Consider the following 25746-nt stretch of genomic DNA (forward strand, 5'->3'; position numbering starts at 1 on the left):
TCACTCAGAGGTCAAAGGTCGAGTACAGTAACCAAGTTGACACCAAGAGGAGAAAAACAACTGGCAGCAAAGGCAGGAAGGTGTCCTTTCCAGCTAAACCAAAGAGGAATATAAAGATAATGAAGGTTTGATCACAGTTTGAATCAGTCATATTTCATTCATTACAGTGATGTACTGAAAGATCCAGGATCAGTCCAATTCATCAGCACTTTGATCAAACTCTAGAGAAATATTCTTGGCAACATTGCTAACTCTGGTTTCCTCCCAACTATATTGTATTATTTCTATCTGTGCTGTATTTTTCCTAACTCCATGTATTGTGTTCATTATTGTAACAAGTCTGGGCTTGTGAGGACATTCCTGACAAACATTTATGATATTGCGCAACTGACAGCAAATGACAAAATCTCAAGTTCAGACAGGAGCAGAGATTTAAAAATCAATACATGCACACACATGCAAACCTGAGCTTCAGGTGGAGTCACAACTCCTTCCAGGAAGCATCTCACCTATCTCTTCGTGTTTAGTGTCCAGAAGCTTCTTGTTCGTGTCTCTATTTGAAGAAACTGTAAGTTTTCTTTGTTTCCTCCTTTAACAGTTTGTCTTTAGGAACTTTACTGTTTGTTTCTGCTCTTTAATGTTTGTTTAGCTGTTATTTCAGGGCAGACTTTGGATCACTCTTTTATTTGAAGACTAATCCACATGATTATAAATTATTGATTGACTGGAATCAAACAGTTTGATGAACAGCTGATGTTTGATTCATTTCGTCACAAAACAAACTGTGTGTGTTTATTTCCTGGAAGAAAACTGTTGACTCTCCATTAAAGTCACACACAGCAGTGTGCTGCTGTTTTACCTTCAGTCCTTTCAAAACAAAATAAAATAAATGTTAGTTGTAACGTGTTTGATTGTAGTCAGGCAATTAAATTCATATTTCCTTCATGGATCATTAAATCTATTTGTGTTATCATTTGGTTTTCTCCAAATGAAGTTCTTCCTAATGTGTAGTGTTTGAAACCTGGAACCAGAGTGCCATTCTTTCTCTTACTGGCTGCTAAACATATGAAGGAAATATAAATGACTGATTGCAGAGCTGCTGATTATAAACTGAATAATTGAGTAGCTCTAAACAAATCCTAAATATTCAGGTAATTAATGATCATTTCTGTTTTAAAGTATCATTGTGAAAATATCTGCTGTAAGGGTTTGATAGATTTCTTTGTTTTTCATGATAGGACCATTAGCTGCTGGAGCTTCTAACTGATACTTGATGGAAAAACAATAAATCTAGATGCTAATTGGAAGCTAACTGACGTAACCAATGTTCAGTAGCATCTCTGGTTAGATGTTCACATTAATCCTGAATGTTACTGGATGGAAGAACAGTAATTTCTTTAGTGGCAGCTCATTTCAAATTCAAATTTTCTATCAGATGAACAAACATCAGCAAACACAAAAACTGTTTGTGTGCAGTTTGTTGCACAGTGTGTTGCTAGTTAAAGGTCTAGCTGCTGTATTTCACAGGAAGAGAAAAGAGTGCAAGATAACTTCACTCAGAGATGGAGAAAGATGTAAGAAAATACAGGACAGAAGAGGAAGAAAGAAGGTTATATTTAAAGGTAAGGGCTGCTTGATAAACTGCAGATTTAATGCTTACATGTAATGTCATCGTTTTAATTACATAATGGATTTGTATATGATGTGTTTTGATGAATTATGTATTTTCATTTTGGAAAATGTCCTACAAAACAAACAAAGCTATACAAACTTGTGTTATTCAGATGTTGCATGAAAGTCCTAGTTTTGTGCAGGGCAAACAGGTTAGCTCACATTAATGTGGTGAGTTTTTTTTTAGTAAAGCACTGTGTTGGACTGGTGCATAGTGGCCTTTGGTCCTCATTGTCAAAATTAGGTTACATCAAGTGTAGCAGAGATGAATTTGTATTTAAGCTGATGATGCTTAGATTTATTCACTTAATTGCATAAAGATAGCATACATATTGTAGTGTGGAGTGAATTCAGTTACGTAAATCTACAAAAAGCAGCAGGTTAGCTGATCACATCATATGCACTGAGAAAACCTACTGAAGCTCACATTAGAAGAAACTGTACTGTTTTGGTGTGGAGTCAGTCACCTCTAGAGTGTAGGCAACAAAAAATGTTTCTTTTTGTTTGTTTGTTTGTTTTTTTTTAAACCTTTTTCACTGCAGGTGTCCTGAATAACAGATTCAAGCTAAGTATATTCATTACACTTGGATTTGTAATTTGGATTTATTTGGATTAATATATGGGTTCTTTTGTACAAATATGAACTTATTATCATATTGACACCACAAGGTTCAGTTACCTTTGTACAAAAATCTTTTAATAGAATTGTCCTTGATGGAGCTGCCTCAGTGCTTCAACATTTACAGGAGTATTTTTTTAACCCAGGTATCTGTACTTCTACTTTTAGTAAAGAAAGTCTGTACTTTTGCAACCTTGGGTGACGTGGATGTGAAGTCAGCAGCATGGATCAGTGTGAGGACAGAGAGGAGGGTGTCCCTCTCTCTAAAACCACTCTGTGTGGGGAACATGAGAGCCAGACCGAAGCTCAGAGGTGAGATGACATCTCTAATTGTCTATGACTCTTCTCCATGTCACAGCTCAGCACTCACATCATTGATCCATCATTATTCACAGGAACCAACCTGGACCTGAACCCAATTGTGTGTCCTTAAGGAGTGACCAGTCTGAAGAGCGCCTCATTCATTTTAAAGGAAACCAGCGGTCTGCTGCAGAGAGGTGAGCTGTTAGTAACATGAACTCTTTGATAGCTCAAAGGAAGTCACTGAACGAGGAATTCCTTTATTCTATAAAACGTGTCCAATATGTACACGTATAACATGTGCTTCAAATGTCTAGTTAGTCTTTTCCCCTTAATATAAAAACAGAATATTGTACTTAAAAATGTATATTGATTTGTGTGTTATTAGTTCTTCTGAAAAAAGTAATGTATTCTCATAAACTTAGAAGTAATTAGAATTAGCAATGAAAACATGAAGGCGTGTTAGAGCCCTGATGTCAGTTCAGGAGATGAGAACTAAGGTGAAAAGGAAAAGTAAAACATTTTAGTAAGATGTTAGTGACATCTAAATAAAATTCCTGAACATATGTCAGGCTCTAACACACAAGAAACAGCACTAACATGATCATTTTTTTCTGATATTGTTAAAATAACGTAATGTCACCATATTACTCATGCAACCCTTCCTTTTCTGTATAGCAGACAACAGGCTGGGAAACAAACAAAAAAAGTTAGCTATAATCTAATGTTATGCCAGCTAATGTTAGGCTTCAGTGTCCTAAAGGTCCCACTTTTCCTCTGCTAAGCAGTTTACATTCTCACATCATTTGACAGTTTATTCAATAAGAGCCTAAATTCAACAATATTTGTCAACTCAAGTTAAGTCAAGTGGCTTTATTGTCATTTGAACCTTAAAGAGTGGCACCGTATACAGTGAAACAAGACGGTGTTCCTCCAAGACCATGGTGCTACATTTAACAGCAACAGTAATATCCACTTTAAAGAAAGTTCCACTAATGCTGGCTAACAGCAGCAAAAACAGCAGCATTTACTAATAGGAATCTTAAGAATATCCTTAATTCACTCCAGCATCACTGTCACTCGACAGAAGTGACCTTCACTGACTCACTGAGTCGTATCTGAGTAAATATATGTGGATGAGATTAACAGCAGCCTGACAGCCTACATACAGATGAATGGCAGCCAGAGTTGTTTGCCCAACAGCTGCCACCATACTTAGGATCATGCACGCGTATGATTTTGAGATGTAAAAAAACAGAAATCAGTTGCCATTAATTATAAAAACTATAACTTTGAAATTGTGCTGCTTATAGCAAGACCATCAGTAGTTCTGCAATTGTGCAAATGGTGGTGTTTACTGTGGGTGACACTGTTACACTGCCAACGCTAGTTTGGAGTTTCCTTCTGCTCATGCTCAACATACAAATTAGTTTTTCAGATCATGAAGGTATTCTAAGTCTTCATCAGTTTCTGTAACAGAAAATTTAAAAAAGATTATTTTCTTTTCTGTTTAACAGGATCTATGAGAGACCTGAATCTGGAGCTGAAACCAGCTGTGTGTCTTTAAAGAGTGACTGGTCTGAAGAGCGCCTCATTCACTTTAGAGAACACCAACCATCTGCTGAAGAGAGGTGTCACTAACATGAACTCTTTGATACCTGTCAGTTTGGTTTCCTGATTTAAATGAACGTCTCGATGTTGTTTTGGTCTCTAAATTGCATTTCAATGAAAGTTAATGAGTGATTAATTCCTTAATTCCATAAAACATGTTCAACATGTACATTTAAAGGTCCAGACAGTCATTTTTTGTTGTTATTTAATAGACAGAGAGAATTTAAGAGAATTTAAAGGCATTCGTATGCCATGGAGACAAATTTTAACTTGTGTCTGCATCTTCAGACCCAAGATATGATGGATCACGCCTATATTTTATCATCTGAGGAGGTATCCCATTCACCAAAGAAGCAGAAATGTGAAAGACAAAGACGGTGCAACTTTCATTTGGATAAATTGCCATCCTCTTCCTCCTCACATCAACTCTCATTTCCTGAACTGAAGTTAGGGCTCTAATAAACAAAAATATGTATGGACATGCTAATTTAGTCCCCATATTGTTGCAATTACTTATTGTACTTATTGTAACTCAAACTGCTCATAGTAAGACTATCAATTGTTCTGCATACTGTAAATCAGCGGTCCCCAACCCCCGGGCCTCGGACCGGTACCGGTTTGTGAGTCGTTTGGTACCGGGCCACGAGAGTTGAGGCTCAGGTGTGAAGTGTATGGTTTTCAAGGTTTTTATCGGTTTTCAGCGTTATTTTGTTATTGTTTTTATCGTTAACTCTGTTTTCCTGGGTCTTTTCACGTGTGTTATGAATAAATCTTCTTTTTTTCGGTACCGGTACTAGTTTTATTTTGTTGTATTTATCCACGACACCTTAAAACCCGATCCGTGAAAAAATTGTCGGGCATAAACTGGTCCGTGGCACAAAAAAGGTTGGGGACCGCTGATGTAAATGACTATTTGTCTGTCACCTGTTGTCCTATTGTTACACTGCCAACACTAGTTTGGAGTTCCCTTCTCCTCATGCTCAGCACTGCAAATCATTTTTTTCTTTTGGATGATGAAGGTGTTCTAAGTCTTCATCAGCTTATATAGCAGCAAAAGAAAAGTACATTTTTCTTCTCTGTTTAACAGGATCAATGAGAGACCTGCTGAACCTGGAGCTGAACCCAGCTGTGTGTCTTTAAAGAGTGACTGGTCTGAAGAGCGCCTCATTCACTTTAAAGGACATCAACCATCTGCTGCAGAAAGGTGATCTGTTAGCTACATGAACTCTTTAATTAACTCCAGTTTGGTTTTCTGATTTGAATAAACTGTGTGATGTTGTGTTCTGGTCTCTAAACTACATCTCAATGGAAGTCAGTGAGCAAGGAATTCTTTTATTTTAATAACCATGTCCAACATGTACACGTAAACTCCTGTTAATGTTATCGTATACAAATTGCAGTCCAAACACATCATTCTCTCTAATACTATATAAATTGTCTCTTAAAAGCATTTGATAACTGATTGATTGATTGATTGATTGATTGATTGAATCTTTATTTTGAACATGTTGAAAAAGTATAAAAAAAAAAAATAGAATTAAAAGAGACAAATTAACAAAGCAAACAAAAGGAAAACGAGCAACCACAACTCCAAATAACGTCCATGTTCAAAAAGGAGCAGGAAGAAGCATAAGCTTATTTAATCCCACCCCTTTTCCACTATCTAGTATCAATAGACTACAGAAATACCTCCTTGTAATTACATTATATGTTATGTGTAATTTTTTTTTTAAATATATACACATATATGTTTCTATCTATCCATACCTACGTATATACACACATACGCACATATACACATTTTCAATAACCCTATTAACACCTGAAGGATACACAACCTACAATTTTATATATATATATATATATATATATATATATACACACACATACATACACACACATACACATATATATATATACATATATATACATATACATATATACATATACACATATATATATACACATACATACATACATACATATACACATACATATATACCCATACCAACAAACCCGTGCATGCGCACACACATGAAAATATTAGACAAGAACACCCTATCAAATCTCTACCTTTTCCCTGTACCCTGTAAAAACCATATCCTTAAACCGCTTTTTAAACTGCGCCATGCTTGGACATTGCTTCATATCTTTACTTAGTCTGTTCCACAGCTTCACTCCACACACAGAGATGCAAAAACTTTTTAATGTTGTACGGATACGAGGATGTTTTAAATTTAATTCCCCCCTCAAATTGTATCCCCGTTCCCTTTTAGAAAACATTTTTAGAATATTGTCAGGAAGCAGGTTATTTATTGCTTTATATATAATTTGTGGTGTGAGAAAATGAACCAGATCTGTGAATTTTAGAATTTTTGATTTTAAGAATAGTGGATTTGTATGATCTCTGTAACCAGTTTTATGGATTATCCTTATGGCCCTTTTTTGTAATATAAAGATTGATGATAGCGAACATTTGTAAGTATTGCCCCAAACCTCTGCACAGTAATTCAAATACGGTGCAATCAGGGAACAATAGAGAATGTGGAGTGATTTGTGGTCCAGAATGTGTTTTACTTTACTCAAGATTGAGACACTTCTTGAAATTTTGTTATGTATATGATTTATATGAGACTTCCAGTTTAATTTATCATCTATAATCACACCAAGAAACTTATGTTCAAGTACTCTTTCAATTTCCACACCATCTACATGAATCTGCACTTGTGCATTTCTAAGGGAATTCCCAAATAAGATAATTTTAGTTTTACTTAGATTTAGCGATAGTTTGTTCCTGTTAAACCATTTTTAAATTTTGCACATTTCTGAAGTAATTGTATCCAGCAGCTCCTTTAGATTCCCCCCAGAACAAAAAATATTTGTGTCATCTGCAAATAATACTAATTTTAATATATCAGATGCCTTACAAATATCATTTATATAAATAATAAATAATTTTGGACCCAGTACAGAGCCTTGTGGAACACCACAAGCAATGTCCAAGCATGATGAGGAATGGACACCCAGCTTCACAAATTGTTTCCGGTCACTTAAATAATTTTTCACCCATTGCAGTACAACCCCCCTAATCCCATACCGTTCCAGTTTATTAATTAATATGTCATGATTGATTGTGTCGAATGCTTTCTTGAGATCCAGAAATACTCCAGCTGCATACTGTTTCTGATCTATAGCATTCGTAATCTCCTCAATTGATTCGATTAATGCCAGAGATGTTGATCTTTTTGATCTGAATCCATATTGACTGTCAGAGAGTAATTTATATTTATCTAAGAATTTGTCTAATCGTTTATTAAACAGGTTTTCTAGGATTTTGGAGAATTGTGGTAGTAAAGAAACAGGCCTGTAATTTGTGAAGTGGCGTCTATCCCCGGTTTTATACAGCGGCACAACTTTAGCTATTTTCATTTTGTTTGGCACTTTTCCCGTCTGAAATGATAAGTTGCAAATATATGTTAGAGGTCCTACAATTCCTTCAATCACCTTCTTGACGATTTTCATGTCAATATCATTACAATCAGTGGATGTTTTATATTTACACATGTGTACAATGTCAATTATTTCTTTTTCCTCCACTGATGTGAGGAACATTGAGTTAGGGTTCCTATCAATCAGATTTTCACTACATTCTACTGATGGCAGTGACTCAGGAATTTGTTCTGCCAGTTTTGGTCCAATATTTACAAAATAATGATTAAAGCTGTTGACCTTATCAGCAGTGTTTTCCATAAGATTGCCATTATCGATAAAGTATTGTGGATAACTTTGTTGTCCAGAATTATTTTTAATGATACCGTTTAAAACATCCCATATTCCTTTCATATTATGTTTATTGTTGTTCAATATTTTACTATAATACTCCTTTCTACATACACGTATAATATTGGTCAACTTATTTTTGTATTTTTTATATTTATTTTCAGCTTCTTTTGTTCTTTGTTTTAGGTATTTCCTATAGAGTGTATTTTTCTTTTTACATGCATTTTGTAAACCCTTAGTGAGCCATGGTCTATCTGAATATTTGTGCTTTCTGTTGTATTTTATTGTTGGACAGTTTTTATCGTACAACTCCATGAATATTCTTAAAAATATGCCATATGCAATATCAATATCAGCTTCTTTGTACACCTTGTCCCAGTCCTGATTTAATAGATCGTTCTTAAATGCAGTCATAGTTTCTTCCGTCCTTACACGTCTGTATCTCAGTTGTTCTTCATGCAGATTTTTCTTATAATTAGTGTCATAAACTGCAAAAACTGGTAGGTGATCACTGATGTCATTAATTAATATTCCGCTCACAATGTTGTTTTCCATATTGTTAGTGAAAATATTGTCAAGTAAGGTGGCACAATGTGGTGTAATTCTGCTAGGCCTGGTTATTTTAGGATGTAAACTCAAACTGTACATAGTGTTTAGGAATTCGTCGGTCATTTTATGCTTTTTTGGATTCAACAGGTCAATATTAAAATCACCACAGATAAACATAACTTTTTGATTTGTTTTAGAGAATATTTCCTCTATGAAGTCATTAAATACTTGAATACTAGAGCCAGGTGTTCTATATATACAGCTAATTATTACATTTTTTTCTTTTTCCTTATAAATTTCAATTGTTATACATTCTAGTAAATTATCAATTACAGTTGTCATACTTTCTACCACCTTGTAGTTTAGGTTTTTATCCACATACACAGCTACTCCCCCTCCACTCTTGTTCCTTCTATTTACAAAATTCACTTCATATCCCTCCAGTCCAAAGTCCATTCCTTTCTCCGCATTGATCCATGTTTCAGAAATGGCAATAATTCCAAATGGATTTGTCAACTCATTTAGATATTCCTTTATATTGTTGAAGTTGGCATACAGACTTCTGCTATTAAAATGGATTATTGATAATTTATTTTCCGTGTTGATGGTGTGCTTAAACTGTTCATCAGTGAAGTAGCAGCAGTTACAGCTGATGTTGTAGAAGAAATTATTTTCCGGGTCTATATCCTTTTCTAAGTCTAGAACATTATGGTCTGTGTATCGAAATGTTCTCAGTTCCAGATTATCATAAAGAGAATTCCAATGAGTCATGTTGATATTGTTGCCGGATGCAGATGAAGTTCTTTTGGACTGTGCCATGTGTTGTGTTGTGTGTCACGTCACATGTGTATTCATACCTCCAGAGTAAGTTGACCTCAGTATTTGTCCAGCTCTTCCATATTTCTGATGACCAACACTTTGGCTTGTTCCGGTGTTCCATTGAGTTTAATGAATACTTTGCAGTTGGTGGTCCATGTATTTTGAATTTTTCCCTGTTTCTTCAAGTAACGTGCTTTCCTGGCAATGTCCGCATTTCTTTTTATCAGATGTTCGTTCATGAAGACATCGGATCCTTTCAGTTTCCTTCCTTGTTTTAACAGTGCTGTTTTCTGTTTTCTGTTTGCAAATCTCACAATGATGGCTGGTTTGTTACTGTCATTTTTTCGGGGTAGAGGGTGGCAAGCCTCAATGTTGTTATAATCCACTTCCACACCTTTGGACCGTAGAAAGGTAACCACTTGATGCTCCGTGGAGTTGACATCTTCCTCTCCTGGCCCTCCTACATTGTCAGTGGCGACCGCCCGGGCGTATGACCGGGGTTTGATGCGAAGCCCCGTGATGATAACATCGTTCATCCGGGTGTACTGCTCCAAATCCGCCACTCTGTTCTCCAGGTACGCCAGCCGCCGATCCTTCTCGGCGTTCTGGATGCGGAGAGCCTTAACTTCCTCGACCAGGTCCAGGATGGCTTTCTGCTGCAGTTTGACAGTAGAAATCTCCTCTGTCATAAACTCCAGCGACTTCTTAATATCGTCTCCTTCCTCGGTTGACAGAACTTTTTTCGGGCCCATGCTGAGAGACGCTCTCGTAGCTTTGCCGTGACGACCGGCTAGCTACTTCCCAGAATCCTTTGCGAATGATCACATTAGATGTAAATGTGATGAAACTGTCAGAATTCCACTTCAGCAAACATAGAATAATGTTTATCAAAATTTTTTCTTCTATCATTTATGTTGTGTTGTATACTGTATAATGTAAGATATCCTTATTGATTTTACCCCAAATTATCAAGTAGTATTCACTGAAATCTAGTTTTCATACAAATTGCTACTGTATCTGAAAAAGAACTACTGTATTTGTTAGAGATGGACCGATCCGATATTACGTATCGGTATCGGTCCGATACTGACCTAAATTACTGGATCGGATATCGGAGAAAAATAAAAAATGTAATCCGATCCATTAAATATCACGAAAGCACCTCACAAAACTTGCAACACGCCGTAACTCACCTCAGAACGTTAGCACGTCGGAGCAGTATGCATCACGTGATAGAGCGGCTGTGGCATGCGGGACCTGTCGGTGGTCTGGATAGCATTTGGAGCTTCGCTAGCAACCCGGCATTTCATCTCCGACAAAGTTATCCCCGAGAGAAGTAAAGCAAGTGTGTAAGTCCATCTCTGAATGTTTGTAAAGCATTCCTGCGTTAAGCTTAACAAGCGATATATGGAGCGACTGCCTCCTCTTGCTGCTACTTCAATCATGAAACTGCTTAACGATCAGCTGATCGGCTTTTCTGTCGCGAGTCCGTGTCTCTTGTTTGCTTTTGGCCCACTTTGCACCAGAAATAGGAAACCAGCGGCTGAACAACAGCAGCTCGTTTAAGCTTGATAAGCTGTTGTTAGAATTTATTTACTTTCTACACCAGGATCTTTTTCTACGTAGCTGACGCTGGTAACTGTGCAGGGGCGGATCTAGCAAAGTTTAGCCAGGGGGGCCGATAGGGCATTAACAGGGAAAAGGGGGCACAAATACATACTTTTCTTTCTTATTCTCATTTAAAATGTCTAGCTTTTAATAAATAATTATCTGACACCCAAAGTTTTAATTTGATGCAAAATGAATAGAAGTCCATTACTGTATATAGTAACTATTAAGTCTAATATATATATACCCTAGTAAGCTATAGTACTTTTTCCTTTGGGAAGGTACCATCTGTGCAGTCTGCAATTTTGTTGAAGAAAGATGTTGAATCTATTTAATATTTCTTGAAAAATAATTGATTTCTGTGCATTTTTTTTCACACTGCATCAAATTAAGGTTGATTACGTCGATTAAGCATCATGAGGTGGAGCGTGAGGGGTGGTTCCCTATTTTTTATTTATTTATTTTTGTTGTTGCTGGGAGTTGGAACCCTATTAGTTAGGTTGCTTAATATTTATGCTAAGTACTCTTTAAAATACCAGAATAGGGAGGATGGTGTAGGTTTAAGTTTATTAGATTGATCAGTATTGCTGAACTATGAAATATTTTTTTTTGCATACAGGTATAACAGAATAGCTTTAGTGTAGTTGTTGTTTTAAACTTGAGTATGAACTTATACAAAATGCGGCAAGATATTTAAAAAAAAAACAGTTTTGTTGATTAAAACACACTATATCGGATTCATATCGGTATCGGCAGATATCCAAATTTATGATATCGGTATCGGTATCGGACATAAAAAAGTGGTATCGTGCCATCTCTAGTATTTGTACAATAGTTCTAGATAAGGATGTACATCCAGACTTCAAACATACAAGCAAAAAGGACCTGTGAAGTTGTTACAAAAAACAGAAAAAAGGAAAAGAGAATAATATAGTTTTTTGTACTCACTATCTCACTTTATTAGCTCCATGCACATATTAGTCACATGCATGATTAACTCTAACTCTTTTATGTGCCACCTTGACAACTCCCTTTAAACTGACTTCACTCTGAGTTACTTATACAAACCTGAGTTATCATTTACTAAACAGTAGCATTCTGATATTAATGTGTAACCTTAATTAGTTAAACTTTTCTGTTTTAAAAAACAGTAACTTCTTATAGTAATGACTGTAACATAAAGATCTCACACCAGGTTTACAGATTATTCTATTTCTTTGAAGTGTTTTGTTATGTCCATCACCTATCCTGAAGTGTTTCTGACAAGAACTCTGTTGTTATGTCTCATTTCTTGCTGAGAAGTGAAGTGGAGGCAGGTGTTTCACTCCATGTCTCCTGTTGAAATAAAATGCTTCCAGTTTTGTATCATAATTTCTGCATCTGATTAGAGTTTAATCTGGCCGTTTTGGAATCAGGTTCCCTTTGTGTGATGGGAGAGTAGATAGATTTTAAGTCCCATGAATAGTCCAGCCGGGTTATTACCAGTAGGTATTATAGCTGTTGCTCTGTAGCATATCAGTTCTAGCAGTGGATCCTCTTTTTATCAGAGGGAGTTTGTCAATCTGAACAGCATGCTTTGCAAGAACATTTCCTTGGGGGTTGTGTAGACTTCATTTGACATTAACAATGCCATAGTCTCTACAGAAGTCTTTTTCAATCTCACTAATGTACTGTCAACTGTTTTCACTAGTTATTATAATAATAATAATTTAAATTCATTTTTATTTACTCTGCTGCTTCATATTGTGAGGTAAAAAACCCTACAGGAATACAGAGAAAGCCCCAACATGCTGAGGGTACTTCAGCATAATTTCTCATTAGCTCAGTCACTCATGCATATCACGACTCTTTATGATTTCAACATTATCCCTTTTTATTTCAGTTATATAGGAATACTTTTTTCTCTCAATGACTTGTTTTTTAAATCATACATTGTAAAATAAGAGATTCTCTGAGATTCTTCAGCCTTCTTAGTGTCTCACTTATTCCTTCCTCTCATTCCTATCACCCCTTACACAAAGAGACTCTCTGAGACCAATATCAGCATTAAGATAAGAGATGAGATAAGATATACCTTTATTAGTCCCACAAGGGTTAATTTCATGTTAAGGCTGCTCACCTACTGCACGCAATGGCGGCGCCATCTTACCCTCCGACCATACATACATTACACAAAAACATCACATGGGCAAGACAGGTCAGAGAGGTATAACAATGGAAAATACACCACATGAGGACAGATAAGGAGAAAAAAATAACTCCCTCCAAACTGAGCTCCAATAGGGAGATCAGTTTGAGAACAGAAAAAAAAACACCTCTGCACATAGCACATGAAAAAACTCTTAATACACCAAAGAAACACATGACAAGCAACAGGGGTGGGTAAAGGGTAAGGGACAGCCAATGTAGACAATACATCCGGGCCTGCAGCATATGCACTGGTCTCCTTGATCCACCGTCAGCATGGGAGGGGAATTAGTACTAAACATACCACTCCACACAAAATCTCAGTTAAAAGTCAGGTATTGGAATCATTTCAATGGTTGGGCTATTTTTTTTCTTATTCATCATATTGATTAGACCTTTATTCGATTATATTCTGACTAGAATTAAGTATCACTAACTATTAGCACTTACCCATAAAAAGACTGCATGTTAAGTCATTTTATTCCTTTTTTGGATAAAGTTAAGCTGGGGATCTTGATCTCTATGACAGCGTGCAGTCCAGTCCTCTGCCCTTTGTTTATCCAGAGAAAGCCACATATAAAAAATCCAGTGGAAAAGAATTCATTTTTGTGTCCATGAAAATGGATGGCACAGTAAATGGTTCTTTAAATTCAAGGAAAAGACTCAACTTCTTGGACTTCTTGGAGTAAGGATTTAAACAAGATTGAACAAGATTAAAACCAAGATTGACTGATATTTCCAGAATCTGATATACAGTTTAATGTTTCAAACTTGAAGTTTGCTGAGCATGAAAGCTTATCAGAACACGGCAAGAACTTAAACTCAAAGAAAAACATTAAACTGAGCTGTTGCTTCTTAGTCGGATCAGCAAGAGTAGTAAACTTTTACAATTACAGGAGTCCTCTCGATAACTGTCTTTGTCAAAGTATAATTTCCTGGACCTTTATTCAGTGCCTGAACTAATTTTTCATGATTTCTCCACAGAGTGGACTGGGAGAGCTCAGAGGTTCCCAGTGGTCAGTCTGCCCAGCAGCATCAAACATGTCTGGAAAATATATTTATGGTCTGTACATATATAACAACTACTTTTACAGCTATGCTGGTAACAGATATCATTGCTCTTTGTAGATTTCTGGATTATCTTAAATGTTCAACATAGCTCTGCTTTTTGGCTCCATGATTGGGTCTGATTGGGTCATTTGTATAGTATTCTGTTACAGCGGCTGGAGGACAACATCATCACTTTTGTGAAGATGGAGCTGAAGAAAATCCAGAGACTTTTGAGTCCAGACAACCCAGAATGTTCAGAAAAACAGCAGGGAGGTGGGACCATGGACAGTAAAGATGAAGAAGAGCAGATGAGGAGTGGGAGAGGGGCTATTCTGAAGATTGCAGTGCAGTTCCTGAAGAGAATGAAGCAGGAGGATCTGGCTGAGCGTCTATGGAACCGTAAGGGGATTTCTCTTAAAATTTCAACCTCTGGATAAATAGAACATTTATACTTAGTCTTCAGGCAATTGGAATTTTTGGATAGTTATGCACAACTCGTTACTTTAATTTATTACTTGTGTTTTTTCAGAAGTGCTTTCTCCACTTTGTGAATGTGAACTTAAATCGAACCTGAAGAAGAAGTTCCAGTGTGTGTTTGAGGGGATTGCTAAAGCAGGAAACCCAACCCTTCTGAATCAGATCTACACAGAGCTTTTCATCACAGAGGGAGGGACTCCAGAGCTCAGTGATGAGCATGAGGTTAGACAGATTGAAACAGTATCCAGGAAATCAGACAGACCAGAAACAATAATCAGACAAGAAGACATCTTTAAAGCCTCAACTGCAAGTAATCAAACAGTAAGAACAGTGCTGACAAAAGGAGTGGCTGGCATTGGGAAAACAGTCTTAACACAGAAGTTCACTCTGGACTGGGCTGAAGAAAAAGCAAACCAGGATATCCAGTTCATATTTCCATTCACTTTCAGAGAGCTGAATGTGCTGAAAGAGGAAAAGTTCAGCTTGGTGGAACTTGTTCATCACTTCTTTACTGAAACCAAAGAAGCAGGAATCTGCAGCTTTGAAGACTTCCAGGTTGTGTTCATCTTTGATGGTCTGGATGAGTGTCGACCTCCTCTGGACTTCAACAAAATTAAACTTCTGAGTGACCCTAGAAAGTCCTCCTCAGTGGATGTGCTGCTGATAAACCTCATCAGTGGGAATCTGCTTCCCTCTGCTCGCATCTGGATAACCACACGACCTGCAGCAGCCAATCAGATCCCTCCACATTGTGTTGATTTGGTGACAGATGTCAGAGGGTTTACTGATCCACAGAAGGAGGAGTACTTCAGGAAGAGATTCAGTGATGAGGGGCAAGCCAGGAGGATCATTTCCCACATCAAGACATCACGAAGCCTACACATCATGTGCCACATCCCAGTCTTCTGCTGGATCACTGCTACAGTTCTGGAGGATGTGCTGAAAACCAGAGAGGGAGGAGAGCTACCCACAACCCTGACTGAGATGTACATCCACTTCCTGGTGGTTCAGGCCAAAGTCAAGAAGGTCAAGTATGATGGAGGAGCTGAGACAGATCCACACTGGTGTCCAGAGAGCAGGACGATGATTGAGTCACTGGGAAAACTGGCTTTTCATCAGCTGCAGAAAGGAAACCTGATCTTCTATGAATCAGACCTGACAGAGTGTGGCATCAATATCAGAGCAGCCTCAGTGTACTCAGGAGTGTTCACACAGATCTTTAAAGAGGAGAGAGGACTGTACCAGTACAAGGTGTACTGCTTCATCCATCTGAGTGTTCAGGAGTTTCTGGCTGCTCTTCATGTCCATCTGACCTTCATCAACTCTGGAGTCAATCTGCTGGAAGAGGAACAACCAACAACAACCATGTTGTCTAAATTATTTAACAAACCAAAACTCCAGTATATCCACCAGAGTGCTGTGGAGAAGGCCTTACAGAGTCCAAATGGACACCTGGACTTGTTCCTCCGCTTCCTCCTGGGTCTTTCACTGCAGACCAATCAGAATCTTCTACGAGGTCTGTTGACAGAAGCAGGAAGTAAGTGGTCAAACAATCAGGTAACAGTCCAGTACATCAAGAAGAAAATTAGAAAGAATCTGTCTGCAGAGAAAAGCATCAATCTTTTCCACTGTCTGAATGAACTGAAGGATTGTTCTCTAGTGGAGGAGATCCAACAGTCCTTGAAATCAGGGCATCTCTCCACAGACAAACTGTCTCCTGCACAGTGGTCAGCTCTGGCCTTCATCTTACTGTCATCAGAAAAAGATCTGGACATGTTTGACATGAAGAAATACTCTGCTTCAGAGGAGGCTCTTCTGAAGCTGCTTCCAGTGGTCAAAGCATCCAACAAAGCTCTGTAAGTATATTTGTGCTCATCCATTTCGTTACAAAATATGGTTGATTCAGTGATTTCTTTCATCACAAGTCCATATCGTACCATATTACCAAATTACTTTTATTAATTTTAGTACAGCTGATAAGCTTTTTAATATTGTGGACACTAAAATTTTTACTCTGACAAACATATACTAAATCCTGGATAACCTTTGAAGAAAAAAGAAAAACATTTAAGGAGCTCAACAAATTTGGACACAACAACCTACTTCCAACACACTAAACATGAGCACATGAAGATCCTACTAACATAGGGGTCTCTGCTCAATTCTCCAAAATGTTCTTCCTCAAGTTGTAGCCACTGGTTTGTCCACACACTTTGAGGTTGCGTCTACGCATGCCTAACTGTGATATCAGCAACATTAAAAAATCCAACAAAAAGATGTAATCTCAACTTTTTTTATATTCATTTCCTTAAATAGCAGGAAAATGAAGACAAAAACAAACAAGCTGAAAACTGAATCACAGTGTTTACATTGCTTGTGTGGTTACATTGCCTGGTGATCTTTGTATCTTTACTTTGTCAAACAGATGTATACTAATATGACTATGTGTTGAGAAACTTAATCATTGTGGTTCTCAGATGAGAAATTCTATCCCTCTTTAGTCTCTCAAAAACAATTAGAATGTGAACAACAAGCACCTACTAAATAAATCCCCCCCCCCCCCCCCAAAAAAAAAAACAAAAACAAAAACATGGCTTCAGTCCTTTAAACACCCATGACAGGGCTGTATGCCTTTGCCATTTGGTGCTGAACTAATATCAATAAATGTATCTTTCACTCAGTGGTTTCCATTTAGATACAAAGAAAGAATTTAGTTTTCCCTAAACAAATTCAAATTATTTAAGATTTGTCCCAGGATAGCATTTAATTAACTGGCGAATTGTGCTGTTTGGCTCATCTGTATTCATCATTTGAATTTATCTAATCACATTTTCTTTCTCTTCTTTTTTTAGACTGAGTGCCTGTAACCTGTCAGAGAAAGGCTGTGAAGCTCTGTCCTCAGTTCTCAGATCCCAGTCCTCTAGTTTGACAGAGTTGGACATGAGTAACAATAACCTAAGGGATTCTGGTGTAGAGCTTCTGTCTGTTGGAATGGAGAGTCCACACTGTAGACTAGAAACTATCAGGTTAGCTCAGGTGATTTGTTTTTACGGGAAAAAAAATACATTATTAAACATAGGTAATTAATAGGGGTGCAATGATATTCGTATCGATATTGAACCGTTCGATACAGTGCTTTCGGTTCGGTACGCATATGCATCGAACAATACAAAATTTGTAATTTATTTTATCAACTTTCCTTCTGACGATGCTGTCTGTGTTGAGCGCTCAGTGAATCTGCGTTCGACTACTCCGCCTAGGCTGCACTGTCGAGCGCAGATCCACTGAGCGCTCAACACAGACAGCATCGTCAGAAGGAAGAGCGCAGGGCAAGCTAGCGAGACAGAAGTTAAGCTCTCCTTGCAACATGGACCTCCCCCACCCTCATTCAGATCTGGCGTTTGGAATTATTTTGGTTTTCATGTGACGTATGACCCTGAAGGTAAGCGAGTCATGGACTAAAGTAAAACAGTATGTTAGATGTGCCATGCAATGCTCAATTACATGGGTGGGAACTAGTGTGTTAGCGCAGTTAGCTCGTTAACGTGTTGGCCGTCTAGCCCCATTGGCAGTAGCGGAGATTTGCCGTGTTGTGGCGTTAAGGTCATTTCAACGAGATTAACCTGAAAGCACTAGTGGGAACACAACGAATATGACTGCACATTTACGCCGACATCATCCTAGTGCAAAGACAAGTGGAAGCAGACAAAAACAAGCAAGCATGCTACTAACTTTAGCCGAGTCATTTAGACAGCTGTTAGCACATGATTCTCCTTATATGTTTAAGGTGCTGCTGAGAATATAGCCCAGAAGAAGCGGATAGTATAGCTTTTATTTTGGAAAGAGACATTTCTCTGTAATAAACTCTCTTTTCCAAAGATGAGTGATTCCTCAATCAGATACAGGGCTCGCAAAATCGCTAGCCCGACGTCCTGGGGCTAGCGATTTTTCCAGTCGGGCTACCAAAATCTATCTCTGCCCTGCCCGTCCGGCTATTGTAGGAAGGAAAAATATATGTCAATGCTTTTGCATTCTTTCAGAAATGTAGCTGGGTAATTATGTCATTGGCATCGGTGAGCCACTGTCAATATGTGACATATTGAAATCGCGTTTGAATTTGCTTTCACTTTGCAATCGTGCGAACTGTGTATAGAGAGCGACAGCACTGATCTGTGAGTGATGATAATTTGTGCACCAATTCCTCTGACATCGTCTTATCAATCGTTAGCTTACTATGCAAACATGACAAGTGAAATCTCCCGCAGCAAGCTTAAACATGTGAGAGGTTGATCGCGCAGAGAATCGCTGAGCTTATGTGAGTGCGTGTGTAAAAGCAGCAGGATATATATTTTAGTTCTGCTGAGCCAAATAAGACAGGTCAGGGTGAAGAAGTGACAGCCAAAGAAAAGCTTTCCACAAAACGGAGAAGTTATGCCAAATCAGACTATAAGGCAAAAAGAAAGTGCAGCTTTATGGTTTCATGGACAAAAGAATTTCTGTGGCTGCAATATGACGAGCTAAATAACCAGGGGTGCACATAAGTGGTCCGCAGGTGCGCATTCACTGTCAAAATAAAAAACACGCACAAGGGTTAGGGTTAAATTTAAAAACTGTACTTTTGAGTTAAAATATATATTTATAATTTTAATAAATGACAAATTAAAAAGGCATGAACATTTTTTTGTATCGAAAAAATATCGAACCGTGACACCAAAGTATCGAACCGAACTGAACCGTGAATTTTGTGTATCGTTGCACCCCTAGTAATTAAGTTTAACTTACATATTTTTGCATCTTTATATTTTTAGCATTTCAGTCTAGGTCAGGATAAATTTCACAATTAAAATTTCTAACTTATTTGACATAAGGCCAAGAGACAATAAGGATTTCACTTAGTCCTAAAACAAAATATCCATCCATCCATCCATCCATCCATCCATCCATCCATCCATTCATTCTCTTCTGATTATACTTGTCAGGGGGTGCTGGAGCCTATCCCAGCTACCATAGGGCAAGAGGCAGAATACACCCTATATTGGTCACCAGTCTGTCACAGGGCAAACACATATAGACAAACACCCATTCACACTCACATTCACAATGTAGAATTACCAATTAACCTAACCCCACTGACAAAACAAAACAGAATAAATATTGCTAAATCTAATAACTATTTTGGCCACCATAGACACACTTTAATTAAAGCCTTCTTTTGTATATTTTTTCAGATTGAGAGGCTGTAACCTCACAGAGAAAAGCTGTGAAGCTCTCTCCTCAGTTTCCAACTCACAGTCCTCTAGCCTGAGAGAGTTGGACTTGAGTAACAATGACCTGCAGGATTCCGGAGTGAAGCTTCTGTCCACTGGACTAAAGAGTCCACACTGTATGCTGGAAACTCTCAGGTCACATCAAGAGACATTTTGTTTTTCATCAACAGACCAAAATTGCCAATATTATTATCTTCTCTCATGACTTTGCAGTTTTAGTATTATTTTAAAATCACAGAAAACTGCCACATTTTTGTTTATTTTAACATAAGGCAATGAAGATTCCAGTTGGTCCTGAAATATTGCCAAATCTGTTGTTTTCTTGTCGTACCTTGAATACGCTTTAACACCAGTGCTATTATGTTCTTCTTCATCATTTTTCAGACTGAATGTATGTAATCTGTCTGAGAGAACCTGTGAAGTGCTGTCCTTATTACGCAGTTCCCAGTTCTCTAGACTGAGACAACTGGACCTAAGTAACAATGACCTGCAGGATTCAGGACTGAAGCTTCTATCTGCTGGACTGGAGAGTCCAGATTGTACTATGGAAACTCTCAGGTCAGGATTCAGACTTTTCAACTGATGATCATTTCACATATGAAAGGGGGAAAGAAAAAGAGAGCAGAGAGAGTGCGGACAAAGACACACTTGGCAAGAGAAAATCATATTTTAAATGCTTACTAATAATTAAATGCTATAGAGCTGTTCACAGAGCGTAAAATGGATTGAGTAAAGAAGAGGATTAGTACATCATGAAAAACTCCTAGGATCCTAACCCTATTACAGCAAAACTGAGAGAGGGTCTGCCTCCTCTTCTACTTTCAGAAACTCTAGAAAATAAGTCTGCTGTCAAAGGGAGAAGTGGGCAGTGTTATGTGTAAAGAGAAGGATTTTAAAATCACTTATGGATTTCACAGGGAGACAATATGGGTGAAATATGGTCTTTTCCTTCTATTCCCTATCATTTCTCTCACTCAGACATTTCCAATCAAGTGACGGCTATATTCTTTTTTTTTTGATTAACCAAAGAGAAGCCTAATTCCACCAGGACTAGGAACTTTTCTTTGTGCAAGGAAGATCAAGATGAACATATCAAATCCGGTTCTTTTCTGAATTCTTTTGGCGACAGAGAAAGACTGGACTCAGTGTGGTCAAAGCTCAAAAAATAATCTTTATTGTACATTTCCAGAAACGGAGAACTGCAGACACGAGCACACACCCACAGTTCTGAAAACATTGCAAGCTATTATTTCACCCGTCTCACCCTCCAGATGTTTCCTGTTGACTTATTCATTTCATGCTTATCTTTAACACCTCCTGCATCAACTGTTGCTATGCAAGCACAAAGCAAGAAAAATATGTTTCACCTCTACCCTAGAAATAAATCTACGTGATGTCTGTGTTTGTAAGCATGTTATGCATTAACCTTTTAGTTTTACTTCTGTCACCTCTCACCATGTATCACCTGGACAGTCCCGCCAGATGAAGCTTATGACCCTCAAAAGACTGAGTGCTTAGGTCTTTATGAGCACATTTTGCAGTATGTGTAAGAAAATGATTATAACTGCTTATTCTATCAGACATTTTCAATCAGTTAAGCTTAAGCATAAAGGCAATTACTTATGCATAGGTTTTACCGTACCTAAATTATCAAACACCCTTTCGACTATATTTGCTCCGGGCCTGCAAACCTGTGTTTAAGGAATAAAATCAGTTAAATCTTTTGAACTCCTGGTTCCATCCAGAGCCTGCATCCTCCGAACTACCTAGAAACAAAACCTGTGTGTTAACATTAAGTTCACATTTGAAACTCAGTTTTTCCCGCTGTCCTTCCCTCATTATGATCCAATCTGTGCTATAAAAAACAAAACTTAAAACAGTTTTGTTTTTTAACAAAAAAAAAACAAAAAAAAAACCCACTTAAAACAGACACCAGAGGTGAAGGGAGCCACCAGGCTGAAGAAGGAGTCCTATCTGGCTTGGTTAGCCTGTGGGACTCCGGAGGCAGCTGACAGGTATCGACAGGCCAAGCGGAATGCGGCTCGGGCAGTGGCTGAAGCAAAAACTCGGGTGTGGGAGGAGTTCGGAGAGGCCATGGAAAAAGACTTTCGGACTGCCTCGAAGAGGTTCTGGCAAACCGTCAGGCGTCTCAGGAGGGGAAAGCGGTGCTCTACCTGCACTGTGTATAGTGCTGGTGGAGCGCTGTTGACGTCGACTGAGAAAATTGTCAGGCGGTGGAAGGAATACTTCGAGGACCTCCTTAATCCCACTGACACGTCTTCCGAGGAGGAAGCAGAGTCTGGGGATGAGGGGAATGACCCGCCAATTTCCGGGGGCGAGGTCACTGAGGCAGTTAAACAACTCCTTGGTGGCAGAGCCCCTGGTGTTGACGAGGTCCGCCCCGAGTTCCTGAAGGCTCTGGACGTTGTAGGGCTGTCCTGGTTGACACGCCTTTGCAATGTTGCGTGGAGATCGGGGGCAGTACCTGTGGACTGGCAGACCGGGGTGGTGGTCCCCATCTTTAAGAAGGGGGACCGGAGGGTGTGTTCCAACTACAGGGGGATCACACTCCTCAGCCTCCCTGGGAAAGTCTATGCCAGGGTGCTGGAAAGGAGAGTTCGTCCGCTAGTCGAACCTCGGATACAGGAGGAACAATGCGGTTTTCGTCCTGGTCGCGGAACACTGGACCAGCTCTTTATCCTCTCGAGGGTACTTGAGGGCGCATGGGAGTTTGCCCAACCAGTCTACATGTGTTTTGTGGACTTGGAGAAGGCATTCGACCGTGTCCCTCGGGGTGTCCTGTGGGAGGTGCTGCGGGAGTATGGGGTGTCTGGCCCATTGCTACGGGCCATTCGATCCCTATACAACCGTTGCAGGAGCTTGGTTCGCATTGGCGGCAATAAGTCGGACTCGTTCCCGGTGGGCTCCGCCAGGGCTGCCCTTTGTCTCCGGTTCTGTTCATAATTTTTATGGACAGGATTTCTAGGCGCAGCCAAGTGGCGGAGGGCTTTCGCTTTGGTGGCCTCAGAATCTCATCTCTGATTTTTGCGGATGATGTGGTTCTGTTGGCTTCATCAGGTGAGGGCCTCCAGCTCGCACTGGAGCGGTTTGCAGCCGAGTGTGAAGCAGCGGGAATGAGGATCAGCACCTCCAAATCTGAGGCCATGGTTCTCAGCCGGAAAAGGGTGGAGTGCCCTCTCCGGGTCGGGGATGAGTTCCTGCCCCAAGTGGAGGAGTTCAAGTATCTCGGGGTCTTGTTCGCGAGTGATGGTAAATGGTAAATGGCCTGTATTTATATAGCGCTTTACTAGTCCCTAAGGACCCCAAAGCGCTTTACATATCCAGTCATCCACCCATTCACACACACATTCACACACTGGTGATGGCAAGCTACATTGTAGTCACAGCCACCCTGGGGCGCACTGACAGAGGTGAGGCTGCGGGACACTGGCGCCACCGGGCCCTCTGACCACCACCAGTAGGCAACAGGTTGAAGTATCCAAGCTGGGGCTCGAACCGGCAACCTTCCGATTACAAGGCGAACTCCCAACTCTTGAGCCACGATCGCCCAAGTGATGGGAGAAGGGAGCCGGAGATTGACAGACGGATTGGGGCTGCAGCTGCTGTAATGCGGACGCTGCACCGGTCCGTCGTGGTGAAGAGGGAGCTGAGTGTAAAAGCGAAGCTCTCAATTTACCGATCGATCTACGTCCCTACCCTCACCTATGGCCACGAGCTGTGGGTAGTGACCGAAAGAACGAGATCGCGGATACAAGCGGCGGAAATGAGCTTCCTCCGAAGGGTGGCTGGCCTCTCCCTTAGAGATAGGGTGAGAAGTTCGGCCATCCGGGAGGTGCTCAGAGTAGAGCCGCTGCTGCTCCACATCGAAAGGAGTCAGCTGAGGTGGTTCGGGCATCTGACAAGGATGCCCCCTGGGCGCCTCCTGGGTGAGGTGTTCCAGGCATGTCCCACCGGGAGGAGGCCCCGGGGAAGACCCAGGACACGCTGGAGAGATTATATCTCTCGGCTGGCCTGGGAACGCCTTGGTATTCCCCCGGATAAGCTGGAGGAGGTGGCTGGGGAGAGGGAGGTCTGGGCCTCTTTGCTTAGGCTGCTGCCCCCGCGACCCGGCCTCGGATAAGCGGTTGAAGATGGATGGATGGAACTTAAAACAGAACAGTTATCAGTCATGCGCTTCATACAAAATTTGTGTATGTTTTACTTTCACGTTGATCTTCTGAGTGTCATGGTGCTTCTTAACTTGACTTTATCAAAGCTAACCAAAATAGGTTTGCTTTCTTTACTTTGCTCGTTTTCCTCCAGTACCACCTCGTATCACACGCCCTTCCACTTGGACCAGTGTTTGTTATTCTATCACTGTACTTTGAATGTGACAAGTCTACCATTCCCCTATATAATTCCTAAATATTGCTTTGGTCCTGACTATTTTCCTCTATAAAATTTAATTGATTTCTACAGTGGCCTGTTATGGTTAATGGTAACATCAATGATATCAAAAATGTTCTTCCCTTTAGCATTTGGCATTTTCCCAACAATATAATGTGTTACCCTTATCTAAACCCAGCCAATAAAACAAAATTTTCTTAAAGCAAACATGTCTACCCATATCACTCATGGGAAGGGTTGCCGCTATAAAAATGATGGTCTTACCAAAAATAAATTATTTATTCTCAATGATCCCAACTAAACCGCCACAAGATTGGTTCAGATCTCTAGATTCATATATGTCCAAATTCCTTTGGAAAAATAAACCCCCACGTATAAGCTTAAAAACACTACAAAAGACCAAGGATAAAGGAGGACTAGAACTGCCTAACTTTCAGCACTACTTCTTAGCCAACAGGCTTCAGTTTATCTCAGGATGGCTAAAACACACCCTCTTAGATGAACCTTGGCTAGATGTAGAACAAGCACTCTGCAATAATCTAGAGATCTCAGACCTACCATTTATCAGCTCAAACATCCAACGACATGAATGCTTTAAAAGCATCAACATCAGCTCTTCTCTGACAGCATGGTGGGAGTTTCTAAAATTGACGGCGTCTTCATTAATCCCATGCAAACGTACACCTATCTGGAACAACCCTGACATATTACAAAACAATAATATGATAAACTTTTCAGATTGGAGTGATAAAGGAATCAAATATTTAGAACATATACTAGAAGGAACAGAATTTATTTCATTTGACGGACTAGTTACACAATATGGGATCAACAAGAAAAGATTTTTAGAATATCAACAAATTAAATCCATAGTAAAAAAGAAATTTAAACCGGGTCAAGTTGAACTACAAACACCACCAAGTGTGGTTCAATTTCTTACTCTTAAACCCCCCAAATTACTATCCAAAATATACAGAATGCTTTCTAAAACAGATGAATCAATATCACTTCCTATTGCAAAATGGGAAGCGGATTTATCAGTTAACTTAGACCTAAACTTCTGGTCTCAGATTTGCTTAAAAACCTTTCATCTAATTAGAAATCCCAGTCTTCAATTAATTCAATACAAAATATTACATAGAGTACACTATACAGGTCATCGGATGTTCAAGATGGGCTTTACGTCTACCAACAACTGCTCACACTGCCAAACCAATTCACCGGACAATTATATCCACGCTCTTTGGTTCTGTCCACCAGTTCAGAAGTTTTGGCGCGAGATATGTGAAGACTTATCGAAGTGTCTGAAATGTAACATTCCAACTTCCCCCTTAGTGTGTTTGTTGGGCAGCTTAGATAATGTCACTTCAGAAAAGAATATCGCCCATATGGTTTTCACTG

General features: G+C 39.3%; 1 protein-coding gene across 1 annotated transcript in view; it reads left to right on the forward strand.

The window, feature by feature from the left end:
* Positions 1-420: 420 nt before the first annotated feature.
* The window catches only part of LOC113015857 (uncharacterized), a 42448-nt gene continuing 17122 nt past the window's right edge, over positions 421-25746 (forward strand). Inside the window, exons 1-12 of the mRNA XM_026158212.2 lie at positions 421-568; positions 1528-1622; positions 2459-2602; positions 2686-2787; positions 4108-4221; positions 5289-5405; positions 14129-14207; positions 14365-14593; positions 14724-16527; positions 17524-17697; positions 19900-20073; positions 20323-20496. Of these exons, the coding sequence (XP_026013997.2) occupies positions 2514-2602; positions 2686-2787; positions 4108-4221; positions 5289-5405; positions 14129-14207; positions 14365-14593; positions 14724-16527; positions 17524-17697; positions 19900-20073; positions 20323-20496 (3056 nt within the window). The 5' untranslated portion in view covers positions 421-568; positions 1528-1622; positions 2459-2513. The remainder of the gene's footprint in view (positions 569-1527; positions 1623-2458; positions 2603-2685; positions 2788-4107; positions 4222-5288; positions 5406-14128; positions 14208-14364; positions 14594-14723; positions 16528-17523; positions 17698-19899; positions 20074-20322; positions 20497-25746) is intronic.

This window comes from Astatotilapia calliptera, chromosome 23 (assembly GCF_964374335.1).
Source record: "Astatotilapia calliptera chromosome 23, fAstCal68.1, whole genome shotgun sequence".
NCBI lineage: Eukaryota > Metazoa > Chordata > Actinopteri > Cichliformes > Cichlidae > Astatotilapia > Astatotilapia calliptera.